Source organism: Corythoichthys intestinalis, chromosome 9 (genome assembly GCF_030265065.1).
Source record: "Corythoichthys intestinalis isolate RoL2023-P3 chromosome 9, ASM3026506v1, whole genome shotgun sequence".
Classification (NCBI taxonomy): Eukaryota; Metazoa; Chordata; class Actinopteri; order Syngnathiformes; family Syngnathidae; genus Corythoichthys; species Corythoichthys intestinalis.
In genome coordinates, this window is record NC_080403.1 from 43,610,216 (window position 1) to 43,627,511 (window position 17,296).

At 40.6% G+C, this 17,296-nt stretch overlaps 1 protein-coding gene across 1 annotated transcript; it reads right to left on the bottom strand.

Annotated features, from left to right (window-relative positions):
* Positions 1-10,881: 10,881 nt before the first annotated feature.
* LOC130922082 (odorant receptor 131-2-like) lies at positions 10,882-16,492 on the bottom strand. The gene is made up of 3 exons (XM_057846596.1): positions 16,340-16,492; positions 11,278-11,640; positions 10,882-11,160 (listed from the first exon to the last, which is right to left on the bottom strand). The coding sequence occupies exons 1-3, from the start codon at positions 16,490-16,492 to the stop codon at positions 10,882-10,884; spliced, it is 795 nt and encodes a 264-aa protein (XP_057702579.1).
* Between the last annotated feature and the right edge of the window lie 804 nt (positions 16,493-17,296).

Genomic DNA, 17,296 nt, shown 5'->3' on the forward strand with positions numbered 1-17,296 from the left:
GCATAACACAACAAATCCAGCAAAAACCTTCTGAGATTTGTTGTGTTTTGGTACTGGTTTTGATGGTACAGAAACCCAACAAATGCTGGATTTCTGCTAAGAAATCCAAAAAATTCAACAGAACCTTACTGGAATTGCATAGATAATCCCATAGCAAAACCAGTAAAAAAAAACAGAATCAATCCAGCAGAAACTTGCTGTATTTGTTGTGGTTTGGTACTGGTTTTGATAGTCCTTAAACTAAAAAAAGCTGGATTTCTGCTGAGGAAGCCAGCATAAGCTGGTTTCTGAACTAGCAAAACCAGTACCAAAATACAACAAATCAAGGAAAACCTTGTTGGATTTGTTGTTGATCCTGGTTTTACTGGTACAGGAACGAGCAAAACCAGTAGAAAAAAAAACAACAACACCAGCAAAACCATCCAACAATTGTCAAGTTTTGGTACTGGTAGGTACCATATTCTGACTTCTGCATAAGCAAAACCAGTAGCAAAACACAACAAATCCAAAAGAACATTGCTGAAATTCCATAGTAAATCCCATAGCAAAACCAGTTCCAAAAACAAAAATCTAACCAAATCTTGCTGTATTTGATGTGTTTTGGTACTGGCTTTGCTGGTACAGAAACCAACAAATGCTGGATTTCTGTTGAAAAATCCAGCATATGATGGGTTCTGAACTAGAAAACCCAGTAGAAAAAAAACAAAAAATCTATCAGAGCCTTGCTGGATTACAGGAACCAGCATTTGTTGGATTCTGCAACAGCAAAACCAGGAACAAAACACAACAAATTCAACAGAACCTTACTGGGATAGCATAGAAAATCCCATAGCAAAACCAGTATCAAAACAGAACCATTCTAGCAAAACTTAATGTTTTGTTGTGGTTTGGTACTGGTTTTGATAAACCATAAACCAACAAATGCTAGATTTCTGCTGAGGAAGCCAGCATAACATGGTTTCTGAACTAGCAAAACCAGTACCAAAATACAACAAATCAAGGAGAACCTTGGTGGATTTGTCGTTGGTCCTGGTTTTACTGGTACAGGAATGAGCAAAACCAGTAGAAAAACAACAACAACACCAGCAAAACCATCCAACAATTGTCAAGTTTTGGTACTGGTAGGTACCATATTCTGGTTTCTGCATAAGCAAAACCAGTAGCAAAACACAACAAATCGAACAGAACATTGCTGAAATTGCATAGTGAATCCCATAGCAAAACCAGTTCCAAAAACAAAAATCTGACCAAAACCTGCTGTATTTGATGTGTTTTGGTACTGGTTTTGCTGGTACAGAAACCAACAAATGATGATGGCTTCTGAACTAGAAAACCCAGCAAAAAAAAAAAAAAATCTTGCTGGATTACAGGAACCAGCATTTGTTGGATTCTGCAACAGCAATACCAGGACCAAAACACAACAAATCTAGCAGAATTCGCTGGGTAACAGGCGACATCATATGATTGGTTCCGACCCAGCAAAACCAGTACCAAAACACAACAAATCCACCAGAATCCACCTCTGGATTACAGGATCCAGCATTTGTTGGTTTCTTAAATTGCAAAACCAGCACCAAACGCAACAAATCCAGCAGATCCTTTCTGGATTTCTTGTGTTTTAGTACTGTTTTTGCTGGAACAGAAACCAGCATGTGATGGATTTCTCAGCAAGGTCGTCAACATCCTCAGTATGATGGCTCTTCTATCATTTTACCTCATGGTTTGCATGTGACCAATCCTAGGTGCTGTTTTCTGCCCGAAAACTTCGACGAAACTCTGCGTCCTAATGTGACCTAGAACATCCAATTATTACAGAACATCAGAGATTCCTACAGAATAGCCAAGAAAATAAAATTAATACAGGGATGGTAATACTAGAAGGTCCTACACTGTTGAAAGACTGCCATTTCTGGAGAGAATCGGAAAACAAAGACGATGAGGCGCTCGGCTCACCTGAAGAGGACCACGTCGGACCACGAGTGTTCAGGCGGTAGCCGAGCCAATCTTGTTATAGGACGGCGAATGTCAGGTGATGCCAAACCGTCCAATGGCATACTCCTGACATCACCGTCAATCACACCACTTCTCGGGATCATATGAACCATAATAACAACTAGTACAAATCCCATTACTACTTATTCTACGAGTACTGATAGCAATAGTTCATTCGCCCCTCCCAAGCCAAATTGATTGGACGTCTAGCGCCGTCAATGGCACTGAAACATCAGCCAGATCTGCCAATTTAAGTTCATTGCATGTTTGTTGTTTTCAATGGCAGGCAATGTGTTATTTTTGGATCAATTCCTGTTGATTTTGGATTATTTCATGTAGACTGGATTAGTCCATTTTCGGGTCACTTTAAGTTCATTGGTCGCTTCCTGCTGATTTTGGGTCACCTCCTGTTGGTTTTTGGGGCACTTTCTGTTGATTTTAAGGCGTTTCTGGGTCACTTCCTGTTCATTGGTCGCTTCATGTTGATTTGGGGTCAACTCCGATTGGTTTTGGGGCATTTACAGGTTACTTATTGTTGATAGTGGGTCATGTCCTGTACATTTCAGATCATTTCATGTTCATTTTAGGGCATTTCTGGGTCACTTACTGTTCATTGGTCGCTTCCTGTTGATTTTGAGTCATCTCCTGTTGGTTTTGGGGCACTTATAGGTCACTTCCTGTTGGTTTTGGGTGACCTCCTGTTAGAGATGTCCCGATCGATCGGGATGACGTCATTTTCAAAGTATCGGATTCAGCAAAAAAAAAATCGGCCATGCCTTTTTTTAATATATATATATTTTTTAATTAAATCGTTTTCTAATTGTATTTAACGTTACAGACATAATATGTTACACTCATCCAGAGTCTTTAGTTTAGGCTCAAGGTAGGGTTTTCAAATTTATCCCGATAACGGTGGTAATTCATTTTTTAAAAAATGTATCACGTTAAAATATTTAATGCAATTAATGTATGCACTGCACGACCCACTCACGCATTGTCGCGTTCAATCTGTAATGGCACTGTTTTACCTATATAGAGAGATAAAAGGCAGCGTAAAATGAGTAGAGTGAATTTTGGCAGCCTTTGGAGCCTTTTTTTGATTGACTAAAGCCTTACAATCCCTCTCCCGATGATTGGAAATATCATGGGAAGCAATGTGGGGAAGCAAGATAGCAATTGAACTTTTTCTTAACACCTTATGTTATTTCCCAACGCAGAGAAGATATATCAATTGGTAGCACTACGCACAGTCATGATTCCACTTCCCATCATGCATTTGGGCATGGCTACAGTATCATTTACTGAAAGCTCAACAAATACACTAGATGGCAATATTTAGTCACAATATACAAAGTCACAAGTCTTTCTATCCGTGGATCCCTCTAACAGAAAGAATGTTAATAATGTAAATGCCATCTTGATAATTTATTGTCATAATAAACAAATACAGTCCTTATGTACTGTACGTTGAATGTATATATTCGTCAGAGTTTTATTCATTTTTTTCTTAATGCATTGCCAAAATGTATATGATCGGGAAAAATTATCGGGAATGATTGGAATTGAATCGGGAGCAAAAAAAAGCAATCAGATCGGGAAATATCGGGATCGGATCGGGAGCAAAAAAACATGATCGGAACAACTCTACCTCCTGTTGGTTTTGGGGCACTTTTGGTTGATTTTCAGACAATATCCGGGTCACTTCCTGTTCATTGGTCGCTTTATGTTGATTTTGGGTCACCTCCTGTTGGTTTTGGGGCACTTACAGGTGACTTCCTGTTGATTTCGGGTAGCCTCCTGTTGGTTTTGGGGCACTCTCGGTTGATTTTCGGACAATATCCGGGTCACTTCCTGTTCATTGTTCGCTTTATGTTGATTTTGGGTCACCTCCTGTTGGTTTGGGGGCACCTATAGGTCACTTCCTGTTGATTTCTGGTCACCTTTTGTTGGTTTTTGGGCACTTCCTTTTGATTTTCGGGGAAATTTCCAGGTCACTTCCTGTTCATTGGTCGCTTTATGTTGATTTTGGGTCATCTTCTCTTGGTTTGGGGGCACCTATAAGTCACTTCCTGTTGATATCTGGTCACCTTTTGTTGGTTTTGGGGCACTTTCTGTTGATTTTCGGGGAAATTTCCGGGTCACTTCCTGTTCATTGGTCACTTTATGTTGATTTTGGGTCATCTTCTGTTGCTTTTGGGGCACTTACAGGTCGCTTCCTGTTGATTTTGGGTAGCCTCCTGTTGGTTTTGGGGCACTTTCGGTTGATTTTCGGGGAAATTTCCGGGTCACTTCCTGTTCATTGGTCGCTTCATGTTGATTTTGGGTCATCTTCTGTTGGTTTGGGGGCACCAATAAGTCACTTCCTGTTGATATCTGGTCACCTTTTGTTGGTTTTGGGGCACTTTCTGTTGATTTTCGGGGAAATTTCCGGGCCACTTCCTGTTCATTAGTCGCTTCATGTTGATTTTGGGTCATCTTCTGTTGCTTTTGGGGCACTTACTGGTCGCTTCCTGTTGATTTTGAGTCATCTCCTGTTGGGATTGGGCCGCTTACAGGTCCCTTCCTGTTGGTTTTGGGTCACCTCCTGTTGGTTTTGGGGCACTTTCGGTTGATTTTCGGACAATATCCGGGTCACTTCCTATTCATTGGTCACTTCATGTTCATTTTGGGTCACCTGCTGTTGGTTTTGGGGCACTTACTGGTGACTTCCTGTTGATTTCGGGTAGTCTCCTGTTGGTTTTGGGTCACCTACTGTTGGTTTTGGGTCACTTTCTGATGATTTTCGGACAATATCCGGGTCACTTCCTGTTCATTGGTTCCTTCCTGTTGGTTTTGGGTCACCTCTTGTTGGTTTTGGGGCCCTTTCTGTTGATTTTAGGACAATATACGGGTCACTTCCTGTTCATTGGTCGCTTTATGTTGATTTTGGGTCACCTCCTGTTGGTTTGGAGGCACCTATAGGTCACTTCCTGTTGATTTCTGGTCACCTCTTGTTGGTTTTCGGACACTTTCTGTTGACTTTTGGGGAAATTTCCGGGTCACTTCCTGTTCATTGGTCGCTTCATGTTGATTTTGGGTCATCTTCTGTTGCTTTTGGGGCACTTACAGGTTGCTTCCTGTTGATTTTGGGTCACCTCCTGTTGGTTTTGGGGCACTTTCTGTTGATTTCCGGGGAAATATCCGGGTCACTTCCTGTTCATTGGTCGCTTCATGTTGATTTTGGGTCACGTCCTGTTGAGATTGGGGCACTTACAGGTTACTTATAGTTGATTATGGGTGACCTCCTGTTGGTTTTCGGGCACTTCCTGTTGATTTTAGGACAATATCAAGAGTCACTTCCTGTTTATTGGTCGCTTTATGTTGATTATGGGTCACCTCCTGTTGATTTTGGGGCACTTACAGGTTATTTATTGTTGATTTTAGGACAATATCTGGGTGACTTCCTGTTCATTGGTTGCTTCATGTTGATTTTAGGTCACCTTCTGTTGGTTTTGGGGCAATTACAGCTTACTTATTGTTGATATTGGATCACCTCCTGTTGGTTTTGGGGCACTTTCTGTTGATTTTAGGGTCGTTTCCGGGTCACTTTCTGTTCATTGGTCGCTTCATGTTAATTTTGGGTCACCACCTGTTGGTTTTGGGGAACTTACAGGTCACGTTGTGTCGATTTTGGATCAATTTCTGTTTATTTTGGAGCATTCCGGCGTCACTTCCTTAACATGTTTTATCACTTCGCGTTAATTTTAGGGCATTTCCGGGCCATTTGTTGCTAACTTTCTGTTGATTTTGGGTCACTTCCTGTGCAGATTGGGGCATTCTAGAGTCATATCCTGCACATTTTGGATACTTTCTTGTTTATTTTAGGGCATTTCCGGGTCACCACTGGTCATTGGTCGCTTGCTGTCGATTTTAGGGCATTTCTGGATCACTTTCTGTTGATTTCGGGTCATTTTTTATTGATATTGGCAAATTTTCTGATGATTTTGGAGCATTCCCGGCTTAGTTCCTGTACATCTGGCATCACTTCCCGCTTAATTTTGGAGCAATTTGAGAATTGTATTTTGAAGCTCTGAGTTGAAAACCAGTAGGAGTGAAATGTTTTTGTGAGATTGTGTGTGCCATTTTTGTTTTAACCCATTGGCTGCCATTGACGGCGTTCGACGCCCAGTTAGTTATCCATTGTGGCCTATGAAGTAATGGCAAAAAAGAGCGCTCCTACACTACGTGACCTTTACGGATGTTTTTTCCAGCGAGGATTTTAAAACACCGGCGGGAATTCTCGGAGGAACTCGATGAATCCTCAAAGGTTTGAAGGTCAAAAAGCTCGTTAGCGCAACATTTCAAAACAATCATTAGCTTGATGACTTTGACGTAGGTTTCGTTTTTGAACTTTGCTTCTGCTCCCTTTGGATTAATGCCCTTGATGTTTGTGACTTTTAATTTGTTTATGAACCTTTTTGTCATGATCACCAACTTTATTTAATGTTTTGAACAAAGTTTGGGGTTCAATGATGGAAAACACGACAAAGGTTTTTGTAAAAGGTTTATTTCACGTCACCAATGCAGAAAATTATCATAACAAATAAAAACGAAATGTTATTTTAATTAAAATGACACATTTCTTTATATAACTAATTCATAATTCACGGAAATAAATAAGGCACATTGCAAAATAACTAGAAAATGCTATATCTGGGGAAATTGCATGGTTATTAAACTCCCACGGGTCACTTCCTGTTCATGTTGGCTTACTTCGTGTTCGTTTTGGGTCATCATGTTCATATTCATTCCCTTCCTGTTGATTTTGGGGTATTCCCCGGTCACTCGACTTTTATTTTGGCCACTTCCTGCTCATTTCAAGGTATTTCTAGGTCACTTCCTGTTCATTTGGTGCCGTCATGTTCATTTCGGGTCACTTCCCGTTGATGTTCGGGCATTCCCAGGTCACGCCCTGTTGATTTTCTGTCACTTCCTACTGATTTTAGGGCATTTCTGGGTCACTTCCTATTCATTATGTGCCATCATGTTTATCTTGGGTCACGTCCTGTTGATGTTGGGGCATTCCCAGGTCACCTTCTGTTGATTTTCTGTCTCATCGTGTTGATTTCAGGGCATTTCTGGGTCATTTCCTGTTTATTTCAGGCCATCCTGCTAATTTTCATTCCCTTCTTGTTGACTTTTGGGCATTCTTTGTTCACTTGACTGTTTATTATCACTTCCTGCTCATCTTAGGGCACTTCTGGGTCACTCACTTCCTGTTCATTTTGGCCCATTCTGTTAATTTCAAGTCAATTCCAGTTAATTTTCTGTCACTTGCTGATTCTAGGGTATTTCTAGGTCAATTCCAGTTGATTTTGGTCACTTCCTGCTGATTTTAGGAAATTTCTGGGGAACTTCCTGTTGATTTTGTGCGATCATGTTCATTTCACGTCACCTCCTGTTGATTATCTGTCACTTCCTGCTGATTTTAGGCATTTCCAGGTCACTTCCTGTTCATTTTAGGTAGGGTTGTTCCGATCGTGTTTTTTTTGCTCCCGATCCGATCCCGATCATTTTAGTTTAAGTATCTGCCGATCCCGATATTTCCCGGTCCGATTGCTTTTTTTTTTTTTTTTTGCTCCCGATTCAATTCCAATCATTCCCGATAATTTTTCCCGATCATATACATTTTGGCAATGCATTAAAAAAAAAATGAATAAAACTCGGACGAATATATACATTCAACATACAGTACATAAGTACTGTATTTGTTTATTATGACAATAAATCCTCAAGACGGCATTTACATTATTAACATTCTTTCTGTGAGAAGGGAGCCACGGATAGAAAGACTTGTAATTCTTAAAGGACAAATGTGACTTTGTATATTGTGACTAAATATTGCTATCTAGTGGATTTTTATGAGCTTTCAGTAAATGATAATTCAGGCATTTAACTTCTGCCCAATGCATGATGGGAAGTGCAACCATGACTGTGCGTAATGGTACCAATTGATATATCTTCTCAGCGTTGGGAAATAAAAATTCGGTGTTAAGAAAAAGATCAACTACTACCTTTCTTCCCCACATTGCTTCCCACGATATTTCTGATCGTTTAGAGAGGGATTGTAAGACTTTAGCCAATTAAAAAAGGCTTCAAAGGCTGCCAAAATTCTCTCTACTCATTTTACGTCGCCTTTTAGTTCTATGTATGCGTAATACGGTGCCATTATAGATTGAACGCGACAATGCATGAGTGGGTAGTTCAGCGCATGCGTTAAATATTTTAATGTTATTACCGCCGTCGACGCAATAAATTTGACAGCCCCACTTTAAGCCAAAACTAAAGACTCTGGATGAGTGTAAGATTTTGATTTTGGGGTTCTTCTGGGTCACTTCCAGTTGATTTTGATCACTTGATTTTGATCACTTCCTACTCATTTAGGGCATTTCTGGGTCACTTCCTGTTCATTTTGTGCCATCCTGTTGATTTCGGGTCACTTGCTGTTGATTTCTGTCACTTCCTGCTGATTTCAAGGCATTTCTGTGTCATATCCTGTTCATTTTAGGCAATCCTGTTAATTTTCATTCCCTTCTTGTTGACTTTGGGGCATTCTTTGTTCACTTGACTGTTCATTTTGGTCACTTCCTGCTCGTTTCAGGGCATTTCTGGGTCAATTCCTGTTTATTTTTGCCCATTCTGTTCATTTCAAGTCAATTCCAGTTCATTTTTTGTCACTTGCTGATTCTAGGGTATTTCTAGGTCAATTCCAGTTGATTTTGGTCACTTCCTGCTGATTTCAGGGCATTTCTGGGTCACTTCCTGTTCATTTTGGCCCATTCTGTTCATTTTGGGTCACTTCCTGATGATTTTAGGGTATTTCTGGGTCACTTCCAGTTGATTTTGGTCACTTCCTTCTCATTAAGGGCATTTCTGGGTCACTTCCTGTTCATTTTATGCCATCATGTTCATTTTGGGTCACTTCCTGCTGATTTCTGTCACTTCCTGCTGATTTCAAGGCATTTCCGTGTCATTTACTGTTCATTTTAGGCAATCTTGTTAATTTTCATTCCCTTCCTGTTGACTTTGGGGCATTCTTTGTTCATTTGACTGTTAATTTTGGTCACTTTCTGCTCGTTTCAGGGCATTTCTGGGTCAATTTCTGTTTATTTTTGCCCATTCTGTTAATTTCAAGTCAATTCCAGTTAATTTTCTGTCACTTGCTGATTCTAGGGTATTTCTAGGTCAATTCCAGTTGATTTTGGTCACTTCCTGCTGATTTCAGGGCATTTCTGGGTCACTTCCTGTTCATTTTGGCCCATTCTGTTCATATTGGGTCACTTCCTGATGATTTTAGGGTATTTCTGGGTCACTTCCAGTTGATTTTGGTCACTTCCTGCTCGTTTCAGGGCATTTCTGGGCCACTTTCTGTTCATTTTGTGCCATCGTGTTTATTTCAGGTCACTTCGTATTTATTTACTGTCACTTCCTGCTCATTTCGGGGCATTTCTGGGTAACTTCCTGTTCAGTTTAGGCCATTCCGTTAATTTTCATTCCCTTCCTATTGATTTTGGGGCATTCTTTGTTCACTTGACTGTTCATTTTGGTCACTTCCTGCTCGTTTTAGGGCACTTCTGGGTCACTTCCTGTTTATATTTGCCCATTCTGTTCATTTCGGGTCAGTTCATTTTCTGTCACTTGCAGATTCTAGGGTATTTCTAGGTCAATTCCAGTTGATTTTGGTCACTTCCTGCTGATTTCAGGGCAATTCTGGGTCACCTCCTGTTCATTTTGGCCCATTCTGTTAATTTTGGGTCATTTCCTGATGATTTTAGGGTATTTCTGGGTGACTTCCAGTTGATTTTGGTCACTTCCTGCTCATTTCAGGGCATTTCTGGGTCACTTCCTGTTCATTTTGTGCCATCGTGTTTATTTCAGGTCACTTCCTATTCATTTACTCTCACTTCCTGATCATTTCGGGGCATTTCTGGGTAACTTCCTGTTCATTTTAGGCAATCCTGTTAATTTTCATTCCCTTCCTGTTGATTTTGGGGCATTCTTTGTTCACTTGACTGTTTATTTTGGTCACTTCCTGGTCATCTTTTGGCCCATTCTGTTAATTTCGGGTCAGTTCCTGTCGATTTTCTGTTACTTCCTGATGATTTCAGGGTATTTCTGGGTCAGTTCCAGTTGATTTGGTCACTTCCTGCTCATTTCAGGGAATTTCTAGGTCACCACTTGTACATTTTGTACCATCATGTTCATCTCGGGTCCCTTCCTGTTGATGTCGGGACATTCCCAGGTCACTTCCTGCTGATTTTAGGCTATTACGGGTCACTTCCTGTTCATTTTCTGTCACTTCATGATGATTTTAGGGTATTTCTGAGTCAGTTCCAGTTGATTTTCTGTCACTTTCTGTTCATTCTAGGGCATTCCTGGGTCATTTACTTTTCATTTTAAGCGATCCTGTTAATTTTCATTCCCTACTTGTTGATTTTTGGGCATTCTGCGTTCACTTGACTGTTGATTTTGGTCATTTCCTGCTCACCTTGAGGCACTTATGGGTCACTTCCTGTTCGTTTGACCCTTTCCGTTCCTTTCGGGTTAATTCCTGTTGATTTTGGGGCATTCTCGTGTCACTTCCGTCCGATTTTAGGAAATTTCCGGGTTACTTCCTGATGATTTATGGTCACTTCCTGCTCATTTTAGGGCATTTCTGCAATGAAAAGTCTTTCCAAGCTACTGTTATGAATTGAAATGAGTTTATCACAAGTAGACGTCCAATCCATTTGAAGCGCTTCAAAGAGATTGGACGTCTCGTAACGTCAATGGCAGCCAATGAGTTAAAGCAGTGTCTGACCAAGCCATCACTTTACATTAAAAAAAATCAGAAAAAGCCGTATTTTGGCGTCACTTCCTGCAGATGAGGTAGTTTTTGAGGTACTTGCGGAAGCACTTGTCCCTCACGCCGTATATGATGGGGCTGATGGCTCGAGGCAGGATCTGCACGACGATGTAGCAGGCGAAGAGCGAGTCCGAGTAGTTCTTGGGAAACCAACGGAAAAGAGCTTCCCTGACCAGCGGCAAGGCGTACATGGTCATGCACAGCAGGACTTGAACGCCGTGCAGGACGATGGTCCCCCTGGCCTTCCTGGTGTCCTTGCTGGCCGACCGCGCCGTGAACAGGATCTTGAAGTACAAAAAGAAGATGACCGACCAGACAAGGACCAAATAGACGATGTAGGTGATGTCCCGCTTCCGGGTCAACTCCGGATTGGGGAAGGCGGTTTCTCGAAGGCAGAAGACCTTGGTGGAGAAGAACTCGGCGGGCTCGGTGGCCAGCGTGACGAAGAGATCCGGGAAGGTGGAGAAGAAGCTGGTGGCCCAAATAGCGGCGATGAGGAGCAGGGTCCTCCTGACGGTGCAGAAGCGGGCGTGGCGGAGCGGCAGGCAGACGGCCACGTAGCACTCGGCCGCCATGCAGGCCAGGTTGAGGGGCGTGTTTTCCGAGGTGATGACGGCCATCAGGATGAAGCTGGCGCACATTCTCACGCTGATGCGGTACAAGGTGAAGCTGAAGACAAAGAGGAAGATGGTGGCGCTCATCTGGATCATGTCGTTCACAACCAGGTGGAAGAACAGGATGTAGCGGGGGTTCAGGTAGAAGATCTGAAAAATGGAGGAAATGCATACGAGGAGATTGAGGGGAGGCAGGCGGAGCAGTGCCATCATTTTTTAAAAATTATTATTTGTTTTTTTATTTAAAAAAAAAAAAAAAATTAGATTAATTCAGTTCCTGCACCATAGCTAATTTATAGGGATAAAATTTCAATTCTTCATGGAGGATTCGTCTCACAGAACGAGCAGACAATCCAAGAGCAGATGCGCGTTTGCGCATAAAAAAAATTCTGCTAGCTAAAATGCTTTTTTTGACAAAAACATTCCCACAATAAAATTGAAATATGCTTCAATGCATGAATAAACATAGTAGCTCAAACAAAAATTTAAAGCCTTATGTTGGCCTGAACTGGGAGGAGCTGGATTAAGCCTAGATGAGTTATGTCATATTCACTGTTGCCACCAGAGGGGACTGTATCCTCCCAAACCAATTGAATGTAATGCAACACTTTCAAAACAAACCATAACAATGCTACTCTAATTAAACCAATCATCGAAGCAGCAAATTTGAATTCGAAGCTTTTTCCCAATCGAATTACTTGAATCAATCGATTAATCGTTTTAATCGTTGCAGCACTACACACACACACATACAGTGGGGCAAATAAATATTTAGTCAACCACTAATTGTGCAAGTTCTCCCACTTGAAAATATTAGAGAGGCCTGTAATTGTCAACATGGGTAAACCTACCCCAAAAAATACCCAGAAAATCACATTGTTTGATTTTTAAAGAATTTATTTGCAAATCATGGTGGAAAATAAGTATTTGGGCAATACCAAAAGTTCATGTCAATACTTTGTTATGTTCCCTTTGTTGGCAATAACGGAGGTCAAAGGTTTTCTGTAACTCTTCACAAGCTTTTAACACACTGTTGCTGGTATTTTGGCCCATTCCTCCATGCAGATCTCCTCTAGAGCAGTGATGTTTTGGGGCTGTCGTTGGGCAACACGGACTTTCAACTCCCTCCACAGATTTTCTATGGGGTTGAGATCTGAAGACTGGCTAGGCCACTCCAGGACCTCGAAATGCTTCTTACGAAGCCACTCGTTTGTTGCCCTGGCTGTGTGTTTGGGATCATTGTCATGCTGAAAGACCCAGCTACGTCTCATCTTCAATGCCCTTGCTGATGGAAGGAGATTTTTCCTCAAAATCTCTTGATACATAGCCCCATTCATTCTTTCCTTTACACAGATCAGTCGTCCTGGTTTCTTTGCAGAAAAACAGCCCCAAAGCATGATGTTTCCACCCCCATGCTTCACATTGGGTATGGTGTCCTTCGGATGCAATTCAGTATTCTTTCTCCTCCAAACACAAGAACCTGTGTTTCTACCAAAACGTTCTATTTTGGTTTGATCTCACCATAACACATTCTCCCAGTCCTTTTCTGAATCATCCAAATGCTCTCTCGCGAACCGCAGACAGGCCTGGACGTGTACTGGCTTCAGCGGGAGGACACGTCTGGCAATTTAGGATTTGAGTCCCTGGCGGCGCATTGTGTTACTGATAGTAGCCTTTGTTGCTATGGTCCCAGCTCTCTGTAGGTTATTCACTAGGTCCCCCCGTGTAGTTCTGGGATTTTTGCTCACTTTTCTTGTTATCATTTTGACGCCACGAGGTGAGATCTGGCATGGAGTCCCAGATCGAGGGAGATTATCAGTAGTCTTGTAAGTTTTCCATTTTCTAATAATTGCTCCCACAGTTGATTTCTTTACACCAAGCGTTTTACCTATTGCAGATTCAGTCTTCCCAGCCTGGTGCAGGTCTACAATTTTGTCTCTGGTGTCCTTCGACAGCTCCTTGGTCTTGGCCATAGTGGAGTTTGGAGTGTGACTGACTGAAGTTGTGGACAGGTTATACCGATAATGAGTTAAAACAGGTGCCATTAATACAGGTAACAAGTGGAGCCCCGTTAGACCTCGTAATAGGAAGGTAGACCTCTTTGACAGCCAGAAATCTTGCTTGTTTGTAGGTGATCAAATACTTATTTTCCACTCTAATTTGGAAATAAATTCTTTAAAAAACAAACAATGTGATTTTCTTTTTTTTTTCCACATTCTGTCTCTCATGGTTGAGATTTACCCATGTTGACAATTACAGGCCTCGCTAATCTTTTCAAGTAGGAGAACTTGCACAATTGGTGGTTGACTAAATACTTATTTGCCCCACTGTACATATACATATATTAGTCCAGCATCCTGAGGCTCTAAACAAAGCGAAAAGAAGGAGGCCGAGGAGTAGTGAGCATCAGAGCCACTATCCAGGAGGAAACTACATCCCTCCAAGAGTACATCATGAAAATGGCCCCCAGTGATGACCTGCTCACTGAGGGGGTAGCTGACATGGTAAAAACATACCAGTGGCTTGAAAACGCCGGACTGAAAGACGGCACAGAGGCACTGATCATGGCAGCACAAAAACAGGCCCTAAACACAAGATCAATAGAGGCTGGGGTCTATCACACCAGTGTGCAAGACGCTGGCAGGCAAGGCATACATGGAAGGACATAACCAGGTAGCATGCATAGTGTACAGAAACATCTGTGCCAAGTACGGACTGGAGACCCTGGAGTCAATGTGGGCGACACCTCCAAAGGTGGTCGAGAACAACCGAGCCAAGATCCTGTAATCATATTTAGACTTTATTGTGGGAAAATGTGTTTGTAAAAAAAAAAAAAAAAAGTTAGCATTTTATAGCATTTAAGCTAGCAGACGTTTGCTATGCAAATTTATTACGATGTAATAAAATTACATATCAATTTGGCAAATTAGACATTTAAACCCTTTTTTTTTCCTTTTGTTTTACTTAGAACCTCATTTTTTATACCAATTAATGCTAAGCTATTTTACATTATTTTTTTTTTAATTTATATATTTTATTTTGTATTCGCATTTAATGCTCTTTTGAAATTGCAATCTTGGCACCAATGGACGTGCATGGACTTGTTTTTCATCTCCCTCCCTCTCCCATTAAATGTTTGTTATCCGATTAGAAACTGCAATTTCTGGAGAAAGTACTCTGGGTCTTCGCTGTGTCAGATTTTAGCCCTGCCCAGGTATGTTTGGGGACATTTCGGGTACAATATAAGGTCACTTCCTGTTGATTTGGTGACATTTAGGGGACACGTCCTGGTCATATCAGGTCATTTGGGGACATTTGGGGGGCGTTTCCTGGTCATATCAGGTCATTTGGGGACATTTGGGGGGGGGTGTCCTGGTCATATCAGGTCATTCTGGGACTTCTGGGGGCGTGTCCTGGTCATATCAGGTCATTCTGGGACATTTGGGGGGCGTGTCCTGGTCATAGGTCATTTGTGGACATTTGGGGAGCATGTCCTGGTCATATCAGGTCATTGGGGGGGCGTGTCCTAGTCATATCTGGTCATTTCCTGTTGATTTGGGGACATTTTTAGGAATATGATATGACCAGGCCACGCCCCCCAATTGTCCCTAAATGACCTGTTATGACCAGGCCACGCCCCTTAATGTGCCCAAATGACCTGATATGACCAGGACACGCATCCCAAATGACCCCATATGACCTAATATGACCAGGTCACGCCCCCCCAATTGTCCCTAAATGACCTGATATGATCAGGCCACGCCCCCTAATGTCCCCAAATGACCTGATATGACCAGGACACGCATCCCAAATGTCCCCAATCAACAGCAAGTGAGCTGATATTGTCCCAGAAATGCCTCAAACCAACCTGGGCGGGGCTAAGATCTGTATGTCCACACAGCAAAGACCCTGAGTAATTTCTCCAGAAATTGCAGTTTCTAGTTTTAAAATGTTTTTAAAAAAAAACATACAACATACATTCTCCATTAAAAAAAAAAAAGAATAAAATAAATAATAATAAAAAATAAAAAAAAAGACAGAAAAGACTGAGTGGGGGGGGGGGGGGGGGGCAAAAGGCAAAAGGCTTTTGAAGAAAAAAATTTCTTTAAAAAAGACAGAAAAATGCATGAAAAAAATGCTCACCAGCCAAACAACTGAACTGATTTTATAAATGTATATATTATATATATTTCAATTCTTTTCACATTTTCAGATGCATTTTTAAAAATGTAATAGAAATATGACAGAAAACCAGTAAGAAAAAACAAAAACAAAAAGTCAAACGGCTCCCCCTTTTATAAATATATTTTAAAAAATCATTTTTCATGGAAAGTAAAAACAAAAAAATATATAAATTAGGGCTGTCAAACGATTGACATTTTTAATCGAGTTAATCACAGCTTAAAAATTAATTAATCGTAATTAATCGCAATTCAAACCATCTATAAAATATGCCCTATTTTTCTGTAAATTATTGTTGGAATGGAGAAATAAGACACAAGACGGATATATACATTCAACATACTGTACATAAGTACTGTATTTGTTTATTATAACAATAAATCAACAAGATGGCATTAACATTAACATTCTGTTAAAGCGATCCATGGATAGAAAGACTTGTAGTTCTTAAAAGATAAATGTTAGTACAAGTTATAGAAATTTTATATTAAAAACCCCTCTTAATGTTTTCGTTTTAATAAAATTTGTAAAATTTTCAATCATTTAAATCTGTTTGAGCGGGGCATGTGCGTTAATTGCGTCAAATATTTTAATGTGATTCATTAACGCGATAATTTTGACAGCCCTGATGTAAATATGTGTGTCAGATGTATTTGTTGTTTCCTACGTGGTGCTTGCAGAAGGTGTACATGAGGCCGACATTGATGTAGTTGATGGAGAGTCCGATGACCAGCACGATGACGTTCTTCACCACTGCTTTGCCCAGTGAGTCGCGATATAGTACTACCGCACTGGAGTTTGCCAGCGTAGCTCCGCTCATGACGTTTGACAACCGCAATTTCCCCACTTTGTCGTTAGCCTGAGTGCAAAAAATACCCACAAGCAGTGATTCAGTTCTTTTTTTGGTGATACGTTTATCCATTTATTTACAACCTTTGCAGCACTAGTGCAACAAATTTTTTGAACAGAAAAATAAGGGATCCTATTTAAATATCCCTTTAAAATAATATTTTTCTTTCTTTTTTTTTTTTTTTTTTTAAATTCTATGACCATCAAGACACAAAGAAAATGGTTTTTTAAAAAAAGAAAAGGATGCACTGATGTGTTACTACAGGCTGAAGGCTGTAAAAAGTTCTCATGTGATACTCATTGGATTGCAGCATCATTCCGTAAACTTTACTGGTGTATTCTACACTGAATCCCAATCGGTTTGATACCAAACATGACTATTTTCTGACCAATTTGAAAATTAATTATGCTGTAGTCTAATCAAATATGAATGGACATTTCAATTGATGAGTCATCACTGATGATGAGTATACTTCTGTAATCTATACAGTTGTGTCCTATGATCCATCCCAATAGATTTGATACGAAACATGGCTATTTTTTTAGACTATTTTAAAAAACAACTGGATTCTAATCAAGTATTAATGAATGTTTTCATTGATTAGTCATTAGCGCTGATAGATAAAATTCCGAAATATATTAAATTTTGTCCTATGGTCAATCCCAATCGATTTGATACCAAACATGGCTATTTTTTGGACTAATTTGCATGTCATTTGGGTTCTAATCAATTATCAATTAACATTTTCGTTGATTAGTCATTAGCGATAATGAG

What these genes read in the sequence shown, in the direction of transcription:
- LOC130922082 (XM_057846596.1), bottom strand. Translation starts at nt 16,492, where the DNA reads ATGAGCGGAGCTACGCTGGCAAACTCCAGTGCGGTAGTACTATATCGC. An exon ending in ACACCTTCTGCAAGCACCAC is followed by an intron (nt 11,641 to 16,339) that starts GTAGGAAACAAC and finishes TCCATTTTTCAG; the next exon opens with ATCTTCTACCTGAACCCCCG. An exon ending in CCGAGTTCTTCTCCACCAAG is followed by an intron (nt 11,161 to 11,277) that starts GTCTTCTGCCTT and finishes TTGTACTTCAAG; the next exon opens with ATCCTGTTCACGGCGCGGTC.